General features: G+C 36.0%; 2 protein-coding genes across 3 annotated transcripts in view; both read right to left on the bottom strand.

The window, feature by feature from the left end:
- LOC149778693 (heat shock 70 kDa protein 12A-like) overlaps positions 1–10,858 on the bottom strand; it is a 33,978-nt gene extending 23,120 nt beyond the window's left edge. Inside the window, exons 1-2 of one of the 2 annotated variants that reach the window (XM_089939505.1) lie at positions 10,675–10,858; positions 2,304–2,630 (exon numbers count right to left, since the gene is read on the bottom strand). In XM_089939505.1, the coding sequence (XP_089795631.1) occupies positions 2,304–2,630 (327 nt within the window). In that variant the 5' untranslated portion in view covers positions 10,675–10,858. Of the gene's footprint in view, positions 1–2,303; positions 2,631–10,590; positions 10,641–10,674 lie in introns of those variants that run through there. The other variant, XM_089939506.1, reaches the window with a different exon arrangement.
- Positions 10,859–18,011: 7,153 nt separating this feature from the next.
- On the bottom strand, positions 18,012–19,274 carry LOC149778692 (heat shock 70 kDa protein 12A-like). Its single transcript, XM_089938370.1, has 2 exons — positions 19,116–19,274; positions 18,012–18,806 (listed from the first exon to the last, which is right to left on the bottom strand). The coding sequence occupies exons 1-2, from the start codon at positions 19,272–19,274 to the stop codon at positions 18,012–18,014; spliced, it is 954 nt and encodes a 317-aa protein (XP_089794496.1).
- Between the last annotated feature and the right edge of the window lie 6,711 nt (positions 19,275–25,985).

Raw genomic sequence — 25,985 nt, 5'->3', positions numbered from 1 at the left:
GTTCACAATTATCCATAATCAAATCAGACTTGGGTTTATCAGACCCAACAAATGTACTGCTTTCAATACATGACCGTGACCATGACCTCTTAGACATAAGAGCATTTGGAATAGGTCTGTCTTGATTTTGATGCCTATTTTTCAATTTGTAGCAATCAGAAATAACGGGTCCTGTTTTCTTGCAATAGGTACACATAGGAAGAGACAACGATCTTGAATGCAGCTTCTCAGAAGCTTGATTTTTAAAAGTTGTGCCAGTTTGAGTTTTAGAAGGGCTTGTATTAGGCTGAAATACTTTACTGCCAGAAGACTGTTGAGTAGAAGTCTTATTTACAAAAGGAACTTGAGTTAAAAAATACTCATCAGCAGCACGAGCAGCATTTTCCTAGCTTTCGATCTTATGCTCGTCAAGATAAGTCTTAATGTCACTACAGACACAGTTCTTGAACTCTTCAAGTAATATAAGTTGTTTGAGAATTTCATAATCTTGTTCAACTTTCTTGGTCAAGCATGATCTATCAAATAACTGCTCTTTTAAGGGAAATTCGACATGAGTTTTTCCAGTTTCTTTCTAACGTTTCTGAATTTTTGCCGATTAGTTTCAGGGACTAACTCATAACCCCTTAAGATGCATTGCTTAACCGTGTCATAGTCACCACTTTGATGAACTGACAGTGAACGGTAAATATCACTAGCTTAACCAGTGAGTACACATTGTAATAATTGAGTCCAATGCTCCCTTGGCCATTTCAAATTTTCAACAACTTTTTCAAAATAAGAAAGTATTTGTCTACATCTCTTTCTCTAAAATGGGGCACTAGTCTAATATTCTTTGCAAGATCAAGACTTAAATTTGGATTTGTAGAATGAATGTGTTTTTCACTTGCCAGTTCCATTTCTTTCATTCTACAAAGATATTCCCTCAATTTCTCTTTTCCTTCCTTATTAAAAAGTTTTTCTTGTAGATACATTTGCATCTGTTTTTATTGTAATTGCATTTGTCTTTCTTTCTCGTTTTCTTCCACTTGTAAATCCATTTGTTTTTCTTTCACTCTGTCCTCTCGCTCTTTCTCTCTCTCCTCTTTCTCAAATTGTAACTTTATTTGTTCTTTTCCTAATAACATTTGTTCTTTTTCTTTCTCCAAGTTCATTTGTTCTTTCTCTTTCTCCAATTGCAACTGCAACTGCATTTGTTTTTCTTCATTATCTTTCTGAAGTTCCAACTTCCTCAACTTCAATTCCATCTTGAATTTTGATTCGAATTCCTTTACCTTTATGTCAGAGTCTGATACAGACTTACTGATCGAAACCAAAGCACTCTTATCCAAGACATTCTTTCTTACCAAGAAATGAACCAAAATATTTCTTATTTCTTGTTTTGTGAAGGAAGCCTTTACCTCAGGAAGATCGTATTTTCTGGCAAGTTGAATCAATTCATCTTTTTCGTAAAGATCTAATTGTTACTGGGTAGGATTTAAAAGAGAGATTTCCACTTTTGATGACATTTTAGAAAAAGTTTGTCAATTTCACTAAGGATTTCAAAAACTAGGGGAATTCAAATTTCAAACAACAACGTTTTCTGAAATATTCAGTGTTTCTACTATTAGAAATTGATGATTTTTTTAGGTCAAACTGAATTTTCTGGATGATATCAAATTCCTAGTAAACAAAATTACATTACATTGACATGTAACGAAATTAAAAAATTAAAAAGATTTTAAAACATACAAACAATTAAATTAAATCAAATATACATAACAATGTTGACATTTAGAAATCATATTTCCATATGTATTTCGAGCCGAAATGTGGGATTTTTTTGTAAACTTTATGAATATAACTTTTCTTAATTAACGATCTTTCTTTCTTGATATGAAATGGATTTTGTCCCAAAATAACACGTGATACGATGTTTACAGAAATAACGTATCGAGTTTAAACTATATAGAAGATAACTAAACCCTAAATATGTTGGTTCCATTGTTTGATGTTTTCATTTTATTCCAGGAAAATGTCATTTCAGATTTTCATTTTCTTATTTCAGAGATATGCCAGAGAGTTGCACTATTTTCTCTAACCATGGAACTTGGATATCTATACAGTTGTTTTCTTTCACATCATACAGAAGTGATGGTATGGTTATACCTATGACAATTTCGCTTATTTAACTTGTTGACAGTATCGATTAAAAGAAAAAAAATTCTTTATAAAACGTTTTAATCTTTTGAAAATGATTGTTACAGTGAACTGAGCTATTATTGTATTAAGCATATGCATGAATATTCGATTAATTGTAACGAGACCTGTGAATCCTGGAGTTGCATCTTGAATTTCCTGAAGAAATAGTAAAGATGATTCCTTTTTTCAATACACAGTTCCTTGTATCTTTGCTCTGCCTCAAAACCGAAAGGATAAGCATCTAGTTGTCTGTTCTCATCCAACAAAAGGCTGGTGGGCGTTTTCAGAGAGACGAGGTTCCTTCTCCCGCTGTTCCATGATTGTGGTGAATCTATCTTTGTTGGGTCCTTTTTATATTTATCATACAACTGGAAGGCGTATCCAGAATATGACGTTCCGAAATCTATGGCAACTACAAGCGAATCCTCTCGTACTTGTCCTTGGTACGCCATCTTTAAGAATGAAGGAATTTGCGTTAGATGTGCATGGATTTTAAACTAAAATAGGAATTATTGTATTCTCACTAAATAAACCTCTCAGCATTAAATGTTATAATTCATTCATATGTATGAATATAATGTACTCCTGTCCTCGGGACAGTAAAACCAACATTAAAGCCGTAAGGTTGGCGTATTGTGCCTTGTTTTATAATTGTAGATGAACTGCTTGGTTAAAGTTTAGCAACCTCTTGTGTCCTCATTAATGAGCATACATTGCATAATGATGATCCGCATGAAGTGAACAGCAAAGGTAATATGTACTGACGACTGAACAATACAACAAAGAATGAGGTGTACATAATCGCTAGGCAAATAAATTAAAGTATTTTGAAAAATCGGCTAATTCTATATGATGAAGTTGGGAAGAACTTAGTTGTAGCAAAACAAACACTAAGCATGTAAAATTTGTATGATTTGAACACTGCTGTCGCCCGCGTCGCTTAAAGAACAGGTTCAGTAACGTACAATGCAGTTAGGCAAGAACTCTTCAACAAAGCATCCGTTTTTTGTTGTGTCATAAAATTGCAAAACATACGAGATCTTAACGTTGTTCTGGAAATTTATCTCAGTACAAAACTGTATTAACACATATCAAATGCACAGCTTATTCCTCCTTCATACCGCGTTTTCTATATATCACGGCATAATGGTTGATTATGCTCATTCCTATGTTATCATCAATGCACACAGTATGCAAATCAGTATTTAAAAACGGCCACACTTCGACGTACATAGGGCCATTCTCGTCGAGAGTAGAGCTTGGTTTCACAAATACGATAACGTGACAAATCGAAATAGTAGTAGTTGAAGGAGTAAAAGGCGTGAGAGTGGGTGTTGATACTTTAAGATTAATTTATGTGATAATGAAAGACTATACACTGATGTCGCGGATGGGATGAAATAGTTTAAATACATCGCAATGTACTCTTGTTGAAGCAACGCTTTTTAGAGCAGTACACATTGCAAGTAATTCGTTACGATTGAAAGTTTACGTTAGCACATCTTTTTCTCTTTCTCGCAAACAACGAACAAAAATGAGAAGCCCTCTGTTTATTTATATGGTACACTCACATGCGCATCCCAAATTTACCCATAGTGCAATTTTAATGTCTTAAGCAAAGGTGGATAGGAGTTAATTCTAGCATGAAGTCAGGGGGCTAGACAAGAAAATTTTAAGAAAAGGATGGAAATAGTATGTAAATATATGTCAAATATACAGCGGTTGTTAACAGATCCTCTAATAGTGTTATCACAATTCAACATGACATGACAAGTGTTCTTGGCTAGTCCTGGTCCTTAAGAAATGACATAGAACATGGTATCCTAATACCTTAAATAGCTTCACAGCTACATCTTGGACCAAAAACACTGAATATGTTCTCATTTAAAATAGAACCATTAATGACTTTCATATTTGTAATGGATATAAACATATTTCTGATTTCATATCCCTAAATATGGGCTTTTAGTTTTTAGCTCAAACTTTTGGCAAGAAATATGCATACTATCATGCGACCATAACTATGTAGGTAACATTTTGAAAGTCGCATGATGTAAGTATAGAAAATTATACAGTGTAAGTTACAGCCACGACGGCACAAGTCAGTAACCTTGAGATGGCTGTTACCTTAACTTTGGAGGTAGGATCTTGACAATGGTACAAGGAATCCGAAATATTTTATTTTCATTACATTAAGGGTTTCTGAATTACACCCTAACCATACAAACTAACACTGATCTTTCAAATTTGATTAAAAAAGTGTGTTATATGACATGGTCTCAGATCATGATGCATTAAATAATTTGTATATATATATATATATATATATATATATATATATATATATATATATATATATATATATATATATATATATATATAATGATCTAACCATATAGTGTGCAAGGATGGAGATCTTAACAATTTCCATTTTATGGACAGGGTCCTGTTTCCATCTGCATTGGCAGAACATAGGATCTGTGCTCTACATATGTCAGATTTCGTTTCCTCTTCCTTTTCAAACCTATATATAGGTAAATGTTGGGGACCTCAACAGTTTCCAAGTGATGATATAAGATCAACACTGCTTCCGCCGACTCTTTATTGGATATGTGTTTGATTTCTTCTCATGTCCTTCAATACATATAAGGTCAGAATGTGTGGATCGCAACTGTTTCCAGGTTATAACTCGACAACCTAAATGTCTTGAAAGCCAAACTTTATTGGAAATACCAGTATGTCAGTTCTCTCTCCTGTCTAACCCACATATGGTTATTGACTGCGGATCTCAAACGTTTCCAGTTGTGACCCAGGGAAAGTATACCGACAGGGAGAATCCCCGAGCAAGTCCAGAGCGTGTAACCCTAAAGTTCAAAGCAAATGTCATGACCCTGGCCATGAATATGACATAAATATACTTTTAGATTTCCACCTACAATACTTTCAATATTTAGCTGTAACAAAAAGAAATTAAGTATCCATTTGAAACCACTGTGTACATCTAAAGACCATCCTCAATGATATTCTGAAGTTTAAAGTCTGTGTTACTAATGGCGTTGGAGATACTCTACTTCACGAAGTGATGGATAGACAGACGGACAGGAAGCAGGACATAATCCCTACCTTTCTAAAAGATGCATGAGGATCAGACTCACTATCTTCTATTTTAAAAATAGAAACATGTACATTTTACATTCAACTGTCATGACAATATAAGGAATGGTTGTGAGGTACACACAAGTAGAGAATGTGAAAGTATAGACCACATACAACAACCTATGCCCATTGCAGTCATTATTATTATTATTATTATTATTATTTCCACCAGCCTTTTAATTGTTAAAAGAAAGCTTTAAATTTATTTATTTTTTTGGATGAAACTGTCTGTATGTTATCTCTTGGTATTTGTGGTAAATGAGTTACGCAGATTACTGGAATTCAGTCTTTTTACGCTGGCAAACATGAAAATTTGATTTCTTTCCTATAGACGATAATATCAAGACGTTGTATTATCATCTGATGACATCCTGCTGAATACACATCCAGTTCATACAATGCGTAGCAAGTAAATTTTAAGTAAGTCAACTGAATCGGGCAGTAACTGTACCCTGAATTAAACAAATTCAAGACATTAGAAGCAGTTTCTGACTATGTATATGGCATACACTGAAGTCATGTACACAATGAAAGGTCAATAGGATGAAAGAATATATTTACGCTTTCATTGTCGAATATAATTTCCAGTAACGATAACTTCATCCATTATATTGCAGCGTATCCATTCCTCCATCATTAAAGTAAAATCTCATCTTGATTCAAATTTGCTACGAGCATCGACTGAAAAGTATTATCTAGAGCATTAATAATCTACCGTTTGAATAATGATGTTGAGGCACCCCTCGTTTCTCATATCAAATTATTCAGTGATTTTCTATACAAGTTAGAAGCCTCCAGCTTCTATGTATATTTTGTATCGTCTTCTATGTCTTCTTTTCCGTCTTCTTGATCAAACTCCCGTCCATACAGGCGGACTTTCCATAAAACATATTTCCTCTACAGGGATATAAGTCTTCGCTAATTCTCATTAGTGACATGGAATCATGAGCTTCTCCGGTACCATACTCAGCTGTTCGACATATGCATGAATTATTCCTATGCACCGTGTCTGACCGTGCCAAAGGAACATATTGTAGTAAATTTAGAGTATGTGCACTTGGTTGTAGTGCCCCGTTTTAAGCATTTCTTAGATTTGTGTGATTACTTGTTTGATTATTGGAATTCGGCGCCATGGAAATATTCCTGGCCCGAACTAATGAGCTAATTAATAGGAGCAAACGTCACGGAGTGAAGTGTTAGTGTGTTTCCATGATGTCCTGGTTCACTAGTAGTGAATTCCGACCAAAACCGAATGAATGTCCCTGGAGTAAAATAGTACATATTAAAATCTAATGGTATACATTGGTAGCGTTACTGCAAGGACAGTACTTACGGTATTAAACCGGTAAATTACACAAGGGCATAAATAAAAAGGGACTTGACAGACACCGTTTATGTCGCCATGTGGGCGAATATGGTGCAGTTATATCGGCGAAATGTGCCTGGAAAGCATCATTGACTGGCCTAAGGTGGCGGAGTTAAAATAGTTCCCATTGTTAGGGAGTACTCATATATGTTCTAAGGCGTGAACGGTTGGCGGTACGGAAACATAATGAAACCAAAACACGCAGATGTACGGTTGATAGATAGTTGGCAGTTTGGTTTATCTGTGGTCTTGCATTAATTAGAGGAAAATTTAGGTATAGAATGGACACGTCGGGCTTTCTGATTTACAACTGAGGTTGTATGGAAGTCTTTGGATTTTCGGGGAAACTTATGACTTCTAGCGAGAATCGCGCCAGGGTTTGACAACCGCTCGGTCAAGTAAATACCCGTGTACGTGTAACAATATAAATGTGAAAAGTTTCCGTCTTGGATCATAAGACAGCCAAAACATAACTAGCCTACTACTGAGTCGGAGTATGCTTAAATAAGGAAGTATATGACCAACGTACGTAGCGAAGTCGAGACCGAATCCAGTCATAACATCATAGCTTTTAATCACGGTGGGAAGTCAATCCACAGTGCCTCGTTAGTGATCTGAATGGAAAATTTAGTTTCCTGTTATAAAAGCTACGGACGCACGGCATTCGTTTGAAACCCAGTCCGCAGACGTGTTATCGCCCGATTACTTAACGTACTAAGTTGTCAAGCAGGAGCACATCAAGTCACCACACAATGGAGACTCCATCCAGCTTCGTCGACTGATTCCGCACTATCTACTGATCCCGTACCATCCAGTGATCCAGCGCCATCTACCGACCCAGCACCAGTAGACACCGATGCCGCAAAAGATGAAGGGAAGAAAGGAAAGAAAGCGACAATGTTAGCTGAGGCCAAATTACCAGCCATAGATCGAGAAATGATCTATCTAAACTTATATAGAGCAACTTCACGGGCACTGTCGTCATGGCAATCCCGACACTGGATGATATCCACAGTCTTGCAAAAACTCCTACCGGATGTGTATCGCTGAATTTTAAAGACTTCAAACTTATTCACAGTCGTCTATAGTACTGAAGGTTATCAGTAGGAGTGGTAAATGTGGTTGCATCTTTCCCTTGTTTGAGATCTTGCCGGTCGGTAGTTGTCAATCATGTCTACAAGAAGGGATGGAACACGTTGCGCATTATTGACATAATCGAAAAAAACTGAACTCATGTTTATGGATTCCATTCGAGCAACAATCGGTTCTCACAATGGCTGTCTTGTGTCTTTGGCACACGAGAGATCCAGCCATTGGCAGAGGCGTGTGCACCAAACGATCCATTTCCAACGGAGAGGTTGTTTGCTACTTTCATGAGGATGTGATTTCGCATGAAGAAGGACCGCTACCCTGGCGAGATTAATCGTTGCATGTGTTTCTTCATGTCGGTGGCACGAAATATTGTCTTGATGTGAATATTTCGTATAGTTGTTAGCAACTACTAGCAGAGAAAATGAAAGACTGAATGATGAACCACTCCATAGCGGATGAGAATATTATCCCTATGATTGGGGACCGACCCCACCTGTTACTTCAGGCTAAGTAGTACATGTCAGAAGGATGTAACTCAAGCTTTTTAACGAGTGGCCAATGACCCAGTATCATGCAAAGGTGGTGCTAATTAATTTTGGCATAGTAAATGCAGCATTTTATTTTCTTGTTACCCTTTTATTTATCTTTATGCTGGGCTGTGAGGCAGTTATCTGGTAAAATATTATTGTTTCCGAACATCGAGACGTGGACGTTGATCGTAATTTCTCTCTCGGCAGGCCAATATGCACTTCTATACCTCTTGTAATGTACAGGACGGCTAGTGTTTCTGATTACATATATATATAAAATCACAGAGAGAGAGAGAGAGAGAGAGAGAGAGAGAGAGAGAGAGAGAGAGATAATTATAAATATACAACGTACAGAACGGAAAGTGCTATCCTTGGATTCTATAGATGAATGCTTGATAATAGTAGGCAGAACTAATATTTCAATACAAATAATACTATCGTACAATTTAGAGGATTTTTAATTCGTATTCTACGGAGATTCGAACCCAGGTCCGCGGGTAAACGGCGCCCATCGCCTTGCCTGCACACACGAGCCCATATTCCCTAACGACTAAGCACACATCACTAAAAAAATGATGTTACTCAGTCGGTGTTATATGCACTCGTTTGCAGCAGACACACTCAAGAATGTATTGGTCTGTCATTTAATGCTTGGAAGTTATTTACTCCTTTCACTGGTTACCCTTTCATTACCCTTAACAACAATGTGCCTAGGTAGCCATCAGTACATAATACAGATTGTATAAGCACGGCATTTCAGATTAAGATGTTAACGGGTTGTCAGATTTAAGACCGTGCAAGTCTTTCTTTGTGGAAATATAATTTAGATCACGAAACTGAAGTATCATTTGAAGTATCAGTATGCTGGGACATACGAACACAATATGATGTTTTATTTCACCTAATTTACTCTGTAAACGAACGTATTATGATAGTGTTGCTATTAATGACCACACTATTAGCTGCGTTAGAAGAATGGTAACATGAATGAAGGTATTAGTAGCATCATCAGCGGTTTTACATAATTTGTGATAAGTCTTATTTACATGAATATTCATTCACCTATGTGTATCTTCACCAGAGCGTACCGCTTCAAAGCTCGTAGACATCTACGTGTAAATGTACTGAATGTGCTAGATGTACCTGTTCACATAATATTCGAAACTCCTATCTATACATAGATAAGAAAATATAAGTAAATATCTAAGATTGCAAATTATGTATCACTTCATCCTAACTGGTTGAGTATTATACACTATGCCAGGCAAAATAAGATATTTATATTTTAAGCTATGACATTCTTGTCCTCCTTTAAAAAGCTCTGGTCGTTGATAATGGTAAAAAATTACAGCTAGGAAATGTTAAGTATTTTATCCCGCTCCATGACAAGCGAATAAAAGTCATTTTCTTCACTGTCATGTTTAAGTTGTAAAATACATATATCTTCTAAATTTCAAAGGCCTTTTAATCCATGCCTACATGTTCTTACCTACTTAGATATGGCAGTCATGAACCTTTTTCATTATTATTAAAAGGGTGAAATAGTTTAAAATCCAATTGATGTTATTGTATACTATGAGCAAATATCGGGGGTTTTCATTTAGTAAAGCTGAAAAGAATGACACAATTACAAATATATTTCTCTTCCTTTGCCTACGAGAATTATACTTTAAATAACCTTAATGTATACAGGTATGGATGAAATCATTGTATCCCATCATGGAATGAAGTTTGGCACTAATATAATATAATATAATATAATATAATATAATGGTTACACGGAACGCGGTTTTGCACCCTGTGAAACGATATCATGACGACGCAGTTATGTTCTTATACAGGTCAAACAGGAAGTCATAATATAACAAGTTACAAACTTTAGGATCACAGAAAGAGTACACCAACTTTTCAAATGGTTTTTCAGTAACCGACGTAGAAATGACTTTTAAAGCCTAAATATCGAACCTTACTATTGACTCAGCCGATTCTAACGGTGCAGAAGACACAAGAAACCTGATCATATTACGATACAAACTTCTACGGTAACTGATGCAGACGACATCTGACTGTAACGAAGTTCTAACTTTAATCTTGATGTTGTTGACGCAACTCGAAAAATGATACCCATACCTCGTCCCACAACAGGAAAAATATATATATATATATATATATATATATATATATATATATATATATATATATATAGATAGATAGATAGATAGATAGATAGATAGATAATGGGATATATAATTCCACACATAATTTTACCTGTATCAAGCAAACATATTATATATACATCCAAAGGGACCTTAAAGAGCACAATAATCACAGCAATGTATTACAGATACGTACCCAATTCCAACAATTCCTTGAATTCTAGTTCCTGTATTTGTATACCCTATTCACACTAAACTCTATCAAAAGTCTTCCGACGTGTTGATTCGCTAATAAGAGTAACGCATGGGAAGGTAAGACAACAATCTCAGTTGTAAAAAGACTACACTGTGTATTTACATATAGCCGTTATCGCCCATGGTTACTATTCATCGGCAACATAGACTTTCGTGACATGATTTTGTTACGACTACCTTATATGTGATAATGTGAGGCACCACACAGGGTGTTAAAATAAAAATAAACAAATTAATTAATAAATTAATAAACAATGAAATAAAATGGTCACAAAGAAGACCTTTTTCTTTTGTTGTTATTATTGCCAAAACGACTAAAGTCATTTAAGGTACTCCCATGTTAACATAAAGAAACACATAACACTAACTATACCTCATCAATATGCATATATAATTACGTCCTTCGTCGACAACGCTGACGAACCGTAACGGCTCAAACGGTACTTCCATGATTGAAGTGAGATAGTTAAGGTGTGTTGGAGATTGAGGGACGCCATGAATAGCCTAATGAATGCAATGTTTGTCTTTATCTATGGTAACTATAAGAATAAATACAAAATCATTCTTTAACTATGTTAACTATACGAATAAATACAAAATCATTCTAAGTTCTAACATATATAGTAAATAATAACATAATACTGGACTTTGAATAGATAATGCATAATACATAAATACCACTACTTCCATCTTACACAGGAACGATGCACATTCTGTAATCCGGTTAGGAAGGAATTATAAAGCAGTAATTCAGCAGTATATCTCTATAACACACACACACACACACACACACACACACACATATATATATATATATATATATATATATATATATATATATATATATATATATATATATATATATATATATATATCATACCCTTATAAAATTTAAAAATCTGCAATATCCAATATATTTCACAGGGCAATACTGGCTATATGGTGCCAATTAAAGTTAAGTTAGAAAAGTGTTAAGAATCAGAATTGACACAGCCAGAACCCCAACCCCCACCCGCGGGACAGACAAATGATACATATTATATGCAATGTATCGTAACAGAATAAAATTTAAATTATTGTCACCAAATGTCATTTATTCCAACGTTCATTTCATCTTTCGATTCATTATATATATATATATATATATATATATATATATATATATATATATATATATATATATATATATATATATATATATATATATATGGGGGGGGTGCGTGTGTGAGTGTTACATTTGACAGCACAATAGTTACATGCAGTTTTATTTTTGCATTGCATCTAACTACGAAATGCCTAACTGCTTTCAACAATTACATGAATTAAGATTCCTGCATCTATACGCCATTTTCAGTGACGTATTCCATATATCTTCTAACGACGACATAAACTAATTGGTCTTATCACATTGGAAGGTAAAACAATAATTACAATTACACAGTAAATGCTACAAAGTTAGTACATACTTTGTTTCAGTCGAGGATCCTTGAGTACAATCCAAACTAATTATCTTGTAACAAATATTGTATGTGTGATGATTATGACATGCCACTTTGTTTGCCACGTTAAGACAAATTATAATAAAATCGCTACAGAAAACACAATGGCAAAGTTTAGACAAAGCAACTAAAGGCACTAAACGCATACACACAAGCACCCATGTAAAAAGATAAGATAATCTCGGTTTTAATACAATACGCTCCTAATGTAAACAGTACACGGTGGTAGAGTGCTTAGGCAGATTGTATATCAAATCATTCATGTTTAATCCTACTACTGTCTTTCCATGCATTCGCACCTGTTTAGTATACACCGTTAGTTTCTCTCTTTGTCTAAATCATCAGAATGCATATGTAACTATGTTAGGCGCAGACGACATTGACGGAACAAAAACGGTTCAAAATGAATTCACAACAGACTGAAAAGAGATCGAAGAGAGACTTGTGGGGTGGGGTAGAGAAAGACCACGAGGTGTTGGGTGGGGTAGAGAAAAAGGACGAATACTTTGATTATTAAAATATTTGTATTGGCCTATGTGAAAAGAATTACTAAATACTCTAACATATGCAATGCATTATAGCAAACTACTGGATAGATAAAAACTATATACAACGAATTTGATTTCACACATGAATGATGTATATCCTATGATTTCCTAGAAAATATATTATAAGTAAGTATTAAGTATTAAGTCTATATACTTATTATACGCTTATGAGAAATGAACTTCTGAATCGTCAAATGTATTTTATGTATGTATGTATGTATGTATGTATGTATGTATGTATGTACGTACGTACGTACGTACGTACGCATGCATGGATGGATGGATGTATCTATGTATGTATGTCTGTCTGTCTGTCTGTATAATAACATTCAGGACGATGCAAGATCCGAAACACAAGAATGAATCAAAGTAGTAAATATATGAAACATAGATTCAGTATAATGTGTGATCCTGAAACAACTTTAATGAGAAACATTAGAAACGGGAAAAGGAATGCTAAATATTGTTTCAACTATCATATTTACAAATTTTAGTATCTAATTAGTTATGACCGTAAGAATAAACATTTTGTTATATAAAGGACCAGTTTTCACTTACTTAGTATGGCACATATTGTATAATCATTTACCAAAAGGAGGTAATGGTAACAGTCGTGGAATTACATGAAACAGGCCCCACATGGAAAAAGAGAACCAGAGGTGACAGTCTGTGGTAATAATAATATATTACATATATGAGCCAGCGAGCTTAACATCTTCGTGGGTTGTCATAAAAACAAAATGTGAAGACTTTATATAGTGTGTCATACATATGGACATCCACATCATTAGATGGATAACTGCTGGAAGCTTCCACGGCTCGGTTTTGCCTGATTGGTCTTTGGACGACTATCTTGTGTTTTGTAGATGTTGTCTCTAAATGTTGTTTGCGAAGATTACATGTTTTTGAAATTCACCCAATTAACTTACGGTATTGCGAATTAAATCATAATCCAAGAATTCAAGACACAAGTCAAGTCCTAGTAATAAAAAGTCTTGAATACAAATCAGTTCAAGTCCCAAAGAGATCCAAATTGAAGGCGATGGCGTGTCTGTTATTGCTTGCAAAGTACTGATGTGTCAATAGTCTCTTGTTGAATCACATAAATATTATTCCAAGTTTGAATTTAGTGTAGATTCCAATGAATGTCTTTATCCAAGAATTTTATCCGAGCACTTTTGTATTTACAGAGAAAATAATCACTTGAATTCAGTAATTTGAAGAAAATAAAATTCAGCCAAAACTGGACACAACATAATACAACTTCTAGTGTTGGATGTTAAAGCACGACTGGTAAAATCGTTGTAGTCACAAGATAATACTGTTCTTTGCTTGACCTCAGGTCACTTTAGAATTTTCTAAAAACAGCCATGACCTAATGGATTATAATCGTCTTGAATGATCTCAATGAGCTTTGTTTACTTACAGCACAATAACGTATTAAATTCACGTGGGAATCTCCAAAATACTGACTCTGATCAACATATTTACCACTTCTTGTTTACCTGAATAGTAATTTGGTTAATAAGCTCATACACATATGGTATAATACAGCTAGTTTCAGTTGTTTACATAAATTAAATATAAAAAAAAGTTTTTAGAAACGTCATCAGGTCTAGCAGAAATAAACTCAGTGCTGGACAAGGTAAAGTCCAGCAAACAATGTTAAATTACAATAACATGTATTGAAATGAAAAAAAATTGAACCTATCAGATAAACAATTAAATTAAATATGCATATCAATCGAAACATTGAAAGACAGATAATATGCTAAGATTTGTGGCATTAAGAACTGGCAACATGCCTTCTACGAGTCGTGCAACATTATGAACTAACAGCGTGCATACAATACCAAGACTTTGAAACCTTTAGGACTGAGTAAGTTACATGAGATGCATAAAATCGTAATAAGCATGGTATTGACAATACAGCATATCTGACATTGCAAGCTTGAGTTACATAATCAAGGATGAAGAGATAATCCAAATGCAAATCAAAGATTAAATGTTAGTAACAAATGTCAGCAGAATGCATACACATGCAAGCGTAATATTCAGCTGATACAATAGTTTCTATGTCGTATTTATTCATACATAACGAAAGCATGACATAAACGTAACTGACGCTTTTGGAAAATGAGCAATGTTAAGGGAGGGAACAGCATACATTTTTGTCAGGAACTATCAACTGATGGAGTTTGTGTACGTGATGATGGTTCCATCGCAAATGGCTTTGCCAGATACATGAGGACATTCACACGTCAAATTGTATGCATAGTTTTGACGGAAACTGTTATGAATGTATAGAGAGATAATTAAATCGTGGTCTATAGGACGGAGTAAGCCATATCGAGGCCTTACATACCAGTATCAGTGTAAACGAAGTTAGAGAAATCATTAAAGGTCTAAAGGAATTAAAATCATCGGGCCATGATCAAATTTGCAATGAACATTTGATCTATGGCAGCGACTACCTCATTGAGTGTATCATAATTTTATTTACTCAGATGATTGATTAATCTTACATACCTGTAGATTGCAAAAAAGGGTTAGTAATACCACTGTACAAAGGTAATAGAAAATCAAAGAACTCCCTCGAAAGTTACAGGCCTGCTGCTCTACTGCCTGTTATCTACAAAACATTTGAGAAAATTATTCATGAGCGTTTGGTAACTTGGCTCAAAGATACTAATTCTAATATATCCAGTTCACAACAACATGGTTACCAAAAAGGTTTAGGCTGCACAACAACGAGTTTTTTGCTGTCGCGATCAATACAATATAAAGTAAACAGGGGTTCACGGGTTTTTGCTGCTTTTTTATACAAAAAAGGATTTGATACCGTGTGGCACAAAGGACTACATTTTAAATTATTCATGTTGGGAATTACGGGTAAATCCCTTCTGATATTGCTTAACATGTATACAAATTTACAGAGTACAGTTCTTGTCAATGGGCAATTTTTGGACTGGTCCTCAATTGGCCAAAGAGTGAGACAAGGGGGTGTTTTGTCAACATTAAACAATATTGATAAGTGATTTGCTGATACAGTTAGAAAATAGTGGATTTGGAGCAAAGATTGGATCCTTAGCTGTGGGAAATTAAACCCTAGCTAATGACATTTCACTTTTGGCTATATATCCTAGCAATCTACAAAAGCTGTTTGGTATAGCCTACGCCTATAGTAATAATTGGCGATTCGAACTTAGTGTCATAAAGTCATACATTATCATTTTCGGTCAACAATACAAGGATTATATCAATATGAAATGGTACCTTGGCCCGTCATGTTTGCCAGCTAGTGATTTGTCAACACACCTGGGCCACCTGATTAACTCAAAGCTGACGTCGCATGACGCAATACTCGATGCATGCATGAAAGGAAAAATATCTTTTCACAGTCTGTTTGGTATTGGCATTAAACCGAATGGTTTAAATCCTTTGGTTGCTGCAAATATAATCCAAAAAGGTAATTTTCCCTTGAATGTTTTATGAAAGTGAATTATGGTGTAACTTTTCAAAATGTGACCTCTCATCGTTGGATAAAACTCTGAGGCGTTTTGCCAAACATTTACAAGGCTTCCCAACACATACAAGATCAGACATCTCCCTGGGAATGTTAGGATGGACATCAGCGCAGTCCAAAAGTGATAGAAGAAAATTGATGTTTTACACAGATTGTGTTTGATGCCTAATAACGTACATACTAAACGTGTGTTTAATGTTGCGTTGTTTCACTTCATTTTGAGCGGATGCATGTCAAGCTAGAGGTTAATTTCAAATTTACATTATACGTTAAAGAAGTTTGACTTGCTTGGGTATCTAACTGATTATTTGCATCATTACAAAATTCCAGATAAACAAACTTGGAAAGAAATTGTAAGGTAAAAAGTTGCTGGTCTCAAAAAAAGCCTCTGGAAAGTTCGTATGTCTAATCAAGCAGATTTTGATAGATTCTTTTCGATACACGAACACTTTCGACCTGCCTCAGTGTGGCAGTCGGCTAACACCAGACAGCACACTAAGGTATTTATATCTGTAGCTAAACTATGGGCTGCTGTTCTTCAAACACAGCTCGATCTGTGTATTAGTTGTGGGAATGTTTGTACAGACTTGATACTTCATTGTTGTGTTACTTGTCCTTATATGTCGAATTTCAGAAATTCTTTCTGGGACTTCCTTACTGATAATTTTCACTGAGCCTGCACATTACGTTATTTAATGCAGAAGATGAGCTGCAACTACAATATCTTCTAGGTAAAAGGTTACCAGTAGGTGTAATCGACAAAGAAAATTCAATGTTGTTTGCAGCATACTTTATCATGCAGTGTACAGCTATCTTCTGCAAATAAGGTACTGAAACTTGCAACCTATGCAGTTGAAGAATACTGTGTTGATTGATATACTGTAAGAATGTGTATTCTAATAGTATATTTTCTTTCTTTATTTATTGATTGCATACAGATGATTTATTCTTATATCATGTAATCTTCTATAGAAGGAAATAAAGATGATGATGATGTTAAAGAATTAAAGGAAGCAGAAAGCATGTTGTTTTACACATCTGGCATAATATAATGACTAGTGCACAATCAACTGCATCTGCGTGCACACCATCAACTGGGGTTTAACCTAGTGTGAGTAGATATCAAATAATAGCAACTGGGTGGGTTAAGTTAAGTAGCCTTCACGAAGTCTTTGTGCCGAAAGGTAACTATATAAATTCATAAAAATGAACAACTCGTTGTGAAAATATATTACTTGTGGAGCATCCTCAAACATTTAACTGAGGGCTATGCTAATTTATTTTTTCGAAAAGTAATTTTGAAAACAATTGTAAATCCGCACTTGATAATTTTATGACCTCTTAAATAACAAAGAATGACCAGAATGCATTACGATATCCGCTACTGACAGTTGGAAAAGTCTTTATTATGTTTATTTTTTTATTAGTATAGGTAAATGAAACCACAAACAGAACATAATAAACAGAAAAGTATCCACCATTACATAATGCAAAATCAATTTCAGTTCATTGATAAGATGTAAGAAGAAGAACCCCAAAACAAAAGAATAAACACAAAACTGAAAACGTATGAAACTATTATTATATTACGTTAGTGTTTAAGATAAAAATCTGAGGACAAGTTATTTAGATGAGCAAACGCTCCTAGATTGGAGACGTAAATATCTTAACTGGAACAATCTCTTGCAAACTTTTATTGCATGTTTTACCAAATCATATTTAATTGTGTCGTGTAAGGAATTATGTTCGATGTTTCATGTGCACTAATGTTCAGTTCGGTCATTCCAAACTGGAACGTGACATGCACCTTACTCGGATTCGGAATTTCTACTTTCAGTCCCCCCAGGAATGTGCACCCTGGATCAGTGTTAAACCTTGGATTCTTTTCCTTTGTGTAGTATACATCCAAATGCATTATTGTTTGAAAATACCCGATCGTTGCGTGTGTTCTTTCAACAGAGAATTCATTTGTGACTTCCGAGTCTGCTGATAGAATTATACTGAAAACATCACGACATCTTAAACCAGTATCGGATTTAAACTTTTTCTCTTCCAGATCGATTCCCTCCACGAAAATTGGAGCTACTGTTACTCCATATGTAAAGCGAAGAACTCTGGACTTCATGATCTGAGGTAGTCTACCAAATAGATCCGTACCTTTTGCAATGGTAATGCCAGCATCTTTTGGAATTATGACTTTTATTCCATTTGTATCATCCAAAGCTTCGTGGATAACCTCTTGCACAAATGGGGACTCAGAGAAACCTCCTACGATAAGAATCTGAGATATATCCCTCACTGGGCCTGTTTCAAGTATGATTTTCATGTGATTGACAATTAGGTCTGTCGCTTCTCTGAATCGTTTATCAACCAACTTCGAATCTATAACAATATTGTCATTCAGCAAATACATTTCATTCCTGTGGGTCGACATGTGAAGGCACTTCAGGAACTTCTTCTTTAATATCTCTTCGCACCTTTTGTCTAATGTAGATGGAAGCTAAAATAGAAACCATAGAATTTACTATCGTTGTAATACCGTATACGTAAAGAGTTATGATGGCTTTGTTGTTATTCGGAAACATGTTGGAAAAATAAACGATTGCTTAAGATGCAGAAGGTAAAATTGTGAGTTGCTGCGTTTTAATAAATACATGAACACAAGATTATTATTATGTGGCACCATGTAAAAGTTCTAATTCGTACGAGAAATTAAACTATTTTCTCACCATTTAAACAGTGTTGCAATAGACAGCAAGCTAACAAAAATGAAAAACAAATAGCCCTAAAGACCATACGATACATGTACCTTAATGATCAGGTTTGTTTTCCGGATGAACTTTCGTTTTTCTCCCTCAAAGTCATTGAATAGCTTTAAGTAGTCATATGTATTTTCTGTCCTAAAATTATTCATCACAGGATCGCCCACAATACGAATCAACATCCGCTCAATAGCACTGTCTACCATTGTCCCACCCCAGGGTCATCCGCTGCCCTTCGATAACTCCTTCAGTCTTCCATCATCAATTGTTTCATGAACTGTCATGTCCGCTGTGCTACTTGAAAAGGATGTTAAGATATATTTTACATTATCATTTTCCATGAGCTTGAGTTATGCTTAATAATTATGCTCATACTTCTGCAGTAAGATCTGTAAACGATTTAGAAAGCTAAAGACAATATTTTGGAAACGTCATTATATTGCTAGGACAGGTGATGCACCAGTTACTGAATCGTGAATATTCTTGTTTTTGTGGACTTAGGGTCATCTTTCAGCACATGATAGGTGATACATAGCCGCCAGTATATCTGAAGGAGCAAGAACCTGAAAAAACTAGAGAAGAACCACTGACCCAAAGGAAGCTACGGGCATACCCAAATCGTCCGAGTCGAAGATTTTAACCCACACAGACCGAGATGATATGTCAGTGATCCGTAAAGACGAGATAATTTCTAGTATTCGTGGCATGACGAATTATATATGATATTCATAGACAATATGTTCTTTTCTTCCATTTGCAGGTTTGGTTGAACGTGTGTGTGTGATTTGGATTTTTAACGTACTTTAACAATTCTCATGTATAATGTCGTTCTTATGTCTGCAGTGTTGCAGTTTATAGTGATGTCTAGCACAGTAGCATCATGCCGCAGACATGTTGCATTATGTCCCACCCGGTCACATTATCCTGACACCAGACCAACCAGTCCTAACACTAACCTCTTAATGCTGGGGCCAAGAGAGGCCGCTGCTACTACCATTTTATAAGTAATTGGTATGACTTGGCCAGGGTTCGAACCTCGCGACCTCCCGCATCCAAGGAGGACGTTCTAACCACCCAAGCCACCTGAGCAGATATCAGATTTGATTATATATGGTGAATATAAAAGTATATAAATTGACATTTCGCGGAAGTGACATATTTGATTAATAATAATAATAATAGTAATAAAAATAATAACAATTAATAACAATATTGTTATTAATATTATTTTAATTATTATTCATGATGTTAATTATACATATTATTATTTCATGAATTATTATTATTGCTATTTGTAGCATAAGTAGCAGAAATAGTATTTGTATTATTAGAAGTAGTAGTAGTGGTAAGAATAGCATCAGTGGTATGAGTATAAGTATTAGGAACTTATCATTGCATTCATCATCATCATCATCATCATCGGAAACAATCGTCCGTACGCCCCCCAAAAAGTTCCTTCCAAATGGTTTCCACAGGAAGAATTCTGCCAAAAGAATATCACCTGTGAATGTGAATAAAGACGCAATAAGAAACCCTATGTTTTATCATAATGAATGAAGCAAACGAAAAAGAAATGAAAGAAATGGATCGGAATTGTTGTAATGAGGCTATATGATTAGCGTAATATAATGCTTTTAGGCTCGCTAAGAACCTTCCTAAACTTTATTTTAGCCCTTTGTACCCGTGATTACCATTCCCCCTCCCCAACTGCCACCACCACTCACATATATTCGGTGAGTAGCAATAGTACATAATTCATACAACGAAACTGTCAAGAGTCGGATTACTTATCCATATCTTTTGTTGTTAACTGCGCAGTACCAAAAATAATTTCAAGGGACTAGAATACCAACTAAAAACGAAATTTTGGACTAAGTTTGGAGCAAAGACATTTCTCGGATCGCGTACTACTATAGTAAGCATAGAAAATATGTTTGTTGTCGATGCCTTCATGCTCTTAAGAGGTCAGACCTACTACAGGACCATGTAAAAAAAAACTGTCGATGCATAGCAACAAAATCGCAGAGTACCGTGTCACCAAAGCCCGAATAATATATGCCCGGACTACAACTGCTCTAAACGTACCACCAGGAGGGTCTACATCTGTCATCAACATCTATCTAGTGATGGGTGATGAGATGCCTCAGCCTGCGCATTGCAGTTTCCGATGGGTAAACTCGGACGGACATTATTGACGTTGACCTGGAGCATCCGGATGTGCTACGTGACGCCCACAGCGACTATCTGCTAGCTCCATAGTATTTGGCGTTCCCGGAAGAGTCGATATCCGTCTACCAGCAAGTTATCGTTAACAAGTTGGGAAACAACTATACTGGATGTATAAAGCTTGTACCCAATCTGCTAATTCCTGGTTTTCACCAGCTTTGGGAGTCGCATCTCCAAAATAGAACGTGCGCTAGAGTTTTACCAGAGCCCCTGCACGGCACCTTTCATCCAAGGAATATTAGTCCTCAGGTCCAAAGCCGCAAAAGCGCAAAATTCAGTCCTTGGCAAGGCCATGACAAATCAGCGTTACATATAAGATTTTGATTGAATGTATCATTCGCCATTTGTTAAAGAGGCTCAAACGATGTTGCATGATCTTTCAATTATGTATGCTAAGCTGTTTGATAAAATACTCGACTTTAGAATTATATTAGAACAACAACGAAGTACAACTGATCAAGTTTATGAGAAAAAGCATGAAAAGCAAGTGTATGCTATTGCGCAAGAAAAAATGTAGCTACAATGCCTTCAATGTGGTATCATAGCAATGTCTCGTAATCAGTTCTGACGGAATTTGCAATTAGACAATGATTGTTCCTTATATACCAGCATGCCGACTGTGATTCAACTAAGGCAGCTGGCGCGAAAGTGTGGGTTACGAATAACAAGCCATATGTGAAAAGCTGACATACACATACTTTATTTGTTAGGACATGCAAACGAACCACGGCCATTTGTGCCACTATTCCCCTCCCCCCACCAGTAAAGTCATTGTCGGTTGTGATGGGAAATTTAATAGTAAAACAATCCGCAAGTAAGCGTTTAATATAAAAATAACAAGAGAAGCAAGAAAACCAAATTTACTTATACTTTTAGGCCTTACAGTCGAACGGAGAGAATTTCATTCAGTGTTAAAATTCATCCATTATCCAAGCAAGCGGAAATGGCATTAATAGTCGGGTATGAATAAAACCATCAACGCCCACAGTCACTGTCACTAATGAGGCAGTCGAGTATGTTTCGTCAGCGAGCCCAAGTTTCTAAATTACATGAACGTCCTGGCTATTATGAAGATTACCATGTGATCGTACCGAACGCGTTCACAGTAAGCAAAGACGCTAGTAAACTTCTAGTGAAGATGCGCCAAGGAATCGTATCGACGTTTCAATGTTCTGGCACCTTCAGAGTTAAAGCAGATATTGTCTTTAATGTGCATTTATCTGTACCTCAACCCGTTTGAGTCACATCTGTAATTCTCTTAAGCGGTAAACTATGCCATTAATGCTGAATTCAACATATGATTTGAAAATATTCTAGGGCCATTGGAAAAGTACACCAATGCATTGTCAGGGCTTGACCCTAGACAGATGAATGAATGTTCAACTGCTTCCTTCCCCAAAACTCCATAAGCCGGAGCCAATGTATCATATGGTGTAACATGTACTGGGTGTCATTACTCTTCTGAGATTTGAAATGTGTGCATCTTATGCTACCGTAAGCACATTGATATATCTGATCTGACTGCACCTGCACCTGCGTCGTGTAGTATCATGCATCTCAAACACCTTTCATCTTCGGCAACAATATATGGTGTATTTTTGTTCGGCAAGCTTTCAGTGTGCCTTCACTTGTGTATCTCCTGTTTGAACTTTTTGCCACAGCCATCACCAGTGTTTCGGCGATGTACCTCCTATATTATTTATGGTGCAGATTATACACGCATATTATATTCTCTATTCATGAAAAAATAAAACGTCATCTACATTGGCCTTAAAATACTATGATTAAAATCCCTAATTATTCATTTATTCCTAGTAATTTTATTCACTTCTACGTTCTGTTATCCTTAATTGTGCCTACATATATTATTTGCAGAACTGAATCATATCTGTATTTATCAGCAACAGATAGCCGTCATAACTAAACTTATTTTTATGTTGAAAAGTTTGCTTCCATTGTCTCTTCTCTTATTAAAGTAACCCTGACCGGCGTGTTTTACAGTGTAGATTACTTCCGATGTCCATGCCACAATTCCTGGTTGGCACAACTTCCTTTTATTCTTGTAGGACAAACTGTGGTTGACAATGCAACTGTACATATGCGATCGGCCTGGACTTTAGATATAATGGTGGTCGTAAGTGGAAGCGTTATACCAGTGCGTGTTGGTAACGCAAGAATACCCATTTTCATGACATATTATGGATATGGCCTTGGTGATCTTCTCCAGGGATCCGTCACAGGTGCACTAATGGTATTCATTTCTTTTTCATCGCTCGCCGTATCGATCGCTAAGCAAATTGCAATGCGAATCATTGATAGCAGCAAACATTTCGATGCGAATCTGGTGAAAAAGGTAGGATTGCAGGCGATCGACTACTTACACTACTGACTAGAGCACTGCCGAAATTGGTGACGCTTCCGTGAACAGCTACCATGCAAGCTCTGTTTGGTAAAATCATCAGTGAGTGTGCTCTATAACGTATCGCCAAAGCAGAGATTGCAAATCAGGCAATGGGAAGTGGATAACAGTTGTAGAGAGGGTGCATAAGATGGTATGGTAAACCTTAATGTGTAAGTACAAATGGTGGCAGAATTCAATACCCTTGTTTGACACCAACGTGCCTGTGATGGCCGATCGGAGCAATATAGATTTTTAGTAATATTTGCATCGGCCAGGAAAACTGATCCACAAGGAATAGAATTACAGGTGCAGGGCGTTTTTAGAAATTGAAGGAAGAGTGATTTTGACGAACAATAACAATTGCGGTATCAATGCCTGGGATGGATTTGTCAACAATGGCACCATGTGTTGTTCAACAGCGCACGTTATTCTATCAATGGAAAGGGGATCGAAGTAATTCTTGGATTTTTAAGGGATAGAAAACAATTTCACGGAACCTCAGTGACGTTTTCTTGTGATATTTCCCTCATTTATATATTTGTGTTTTGCCGAGATGTCCTCAAGCTATAGACCGTGCTTTTGTTGACATTAACACTGTGAATGCCTGTGCTAACGTCCACGCGTATGTGGAAGCGTAGGGACCGTCAGAATTACATTCGAAATGGCTCTAAAATATAACGTTATATGCCTCATAGCGTCTTGTAAGCATATAAGAAACTAAACAGTTTTCAGTTACCGGCTACTACAATAATCTAAAGCAGAGGTCTTCTACTGCCCGGGATAACTCGCAAATGGCCTCCCACCCCCACTGTCGAATTTGTAACATTATGGAAGTCTGTTAACAAATTCGGATTTGTCTTTATGCGGCATTAATTAGCATCGATGATCCAGCGCACAAGAGAAACCGGGATCAATAACCTGGATTTAACAACATGACCTGGTACTTGTTGGGTTGCATAAGTGGAATCACCCAAATTGATCTGTACGGGCTTCCAGCGCCACATGAAGTTGTTGATTATTTAACCCGGGGAATATGTGCACGACAGTTACTGTTGTATACGATTCTGCTGTTGCAAACTCGGCTGAATGACTCCATATGAGGACTTACTGTTGTTTAAAGCAATGTATGCATTCAAACGCTCACAAACACAGGACACGCTTGTTGATATCACCTTGTCACCTAAAATATGCACCTAATAGTATACAAAATGCCTATTAACATTTACGGACACTTCTCAACCCGACGTGGTGCTGAAGCGGAGTTGACGGTTTACCGACCGGTTTTGTTGTGAATGTGAAGCTGGGCGAGCTTGTTGTTTTCGATGGTGAAACTAGAAAACATAAAATGTCTTAAGTAGTAGTAATATACCTAAAGGCGCTCGAGTCTGGATCATATTTATTAATATTAAGAGTAATCTATCGCGGGCTTTTAGTAATACAGACAGTAATAACTGGTATCCAGATTTTCAAATCATCTTATTACGTACCATCGGAAACGACGATAATATTACAACGTCTTTTAAATATGCAATATCAGTACAACTTGTCACTCTAGATGAAATTCAGTTCTAGGTATTCAGAATGTATCCATAAGGGTGCTTAGCCTTCCTTGGTGTATGTGTTTAAGAGTCGATTTACCATTACATATAAGTAGTGAATTCTAACCGAGGTGATATTGGACATTGATCATAATTTTATGCCGACAGTTGGGACTACCCTGATGTACCAATACAAGCTCGAAGCCCTTTTCTAATTATTGCATTGGCAGGTGAAACGCCAGGCATACAATCACTCAGAGATTGTTTCTACAACAATGAAGTATAGTTCACTGACGAATCTAACCAGAATATATTACTTGTTGATTATATTTCACCAGCATTGATTTATCAAAGGAAGAGAAAAATCTCAACTATTATTCATCAACGACACACTTGTTCTTGTAACATGTTTTGGACGACAACAGGAACGATCATTTCAAAGCCATTATATGGCGTAAGTAGCTTAATGCCAGGCCGCAAGAATGCACAATAACCGGAAGTTTTAATATTCCCCAAAAATATATTTTCTATGATTTTATAACAGTTGTACCGGTAATAAAAAATAATCGGTTAGAAGGGCCTGTGCATGTTCCACCTGAAGAAGGAAAGCATGTCGAGCTATTATCTTTGGCGATCTCATTATTAATAGAAGAAATATAATGGACCCTCGATGTTAGCGAAGCAGAACAACAATTGCAAGATCAAATCATAAAGAGTACGGCGCTCATGCTATTTGCGGAATTGCCGCAGCA

This window comes from Sinohyriopsis cumingii, chromosome 17 (genome assembly GCF_028554795.1).
Source record: "Sinohyriopsis cumingii isolate HCF-2022 chromosome 17, ASM2855479v2, whole genome shotgun sequence".
Lineage (NCBI taxonomy): Eukaryota > Metazoa > Mollusca > Bivalvia > Unionida > Unionidae > Sinohyriopsis > Sinohyriopsis cumingii.
The sequence above is the reverse complement of the archived record's forward strand: the minus strand, read 5'-3'. Positions and strand labels throughout refer to the sequence as shown.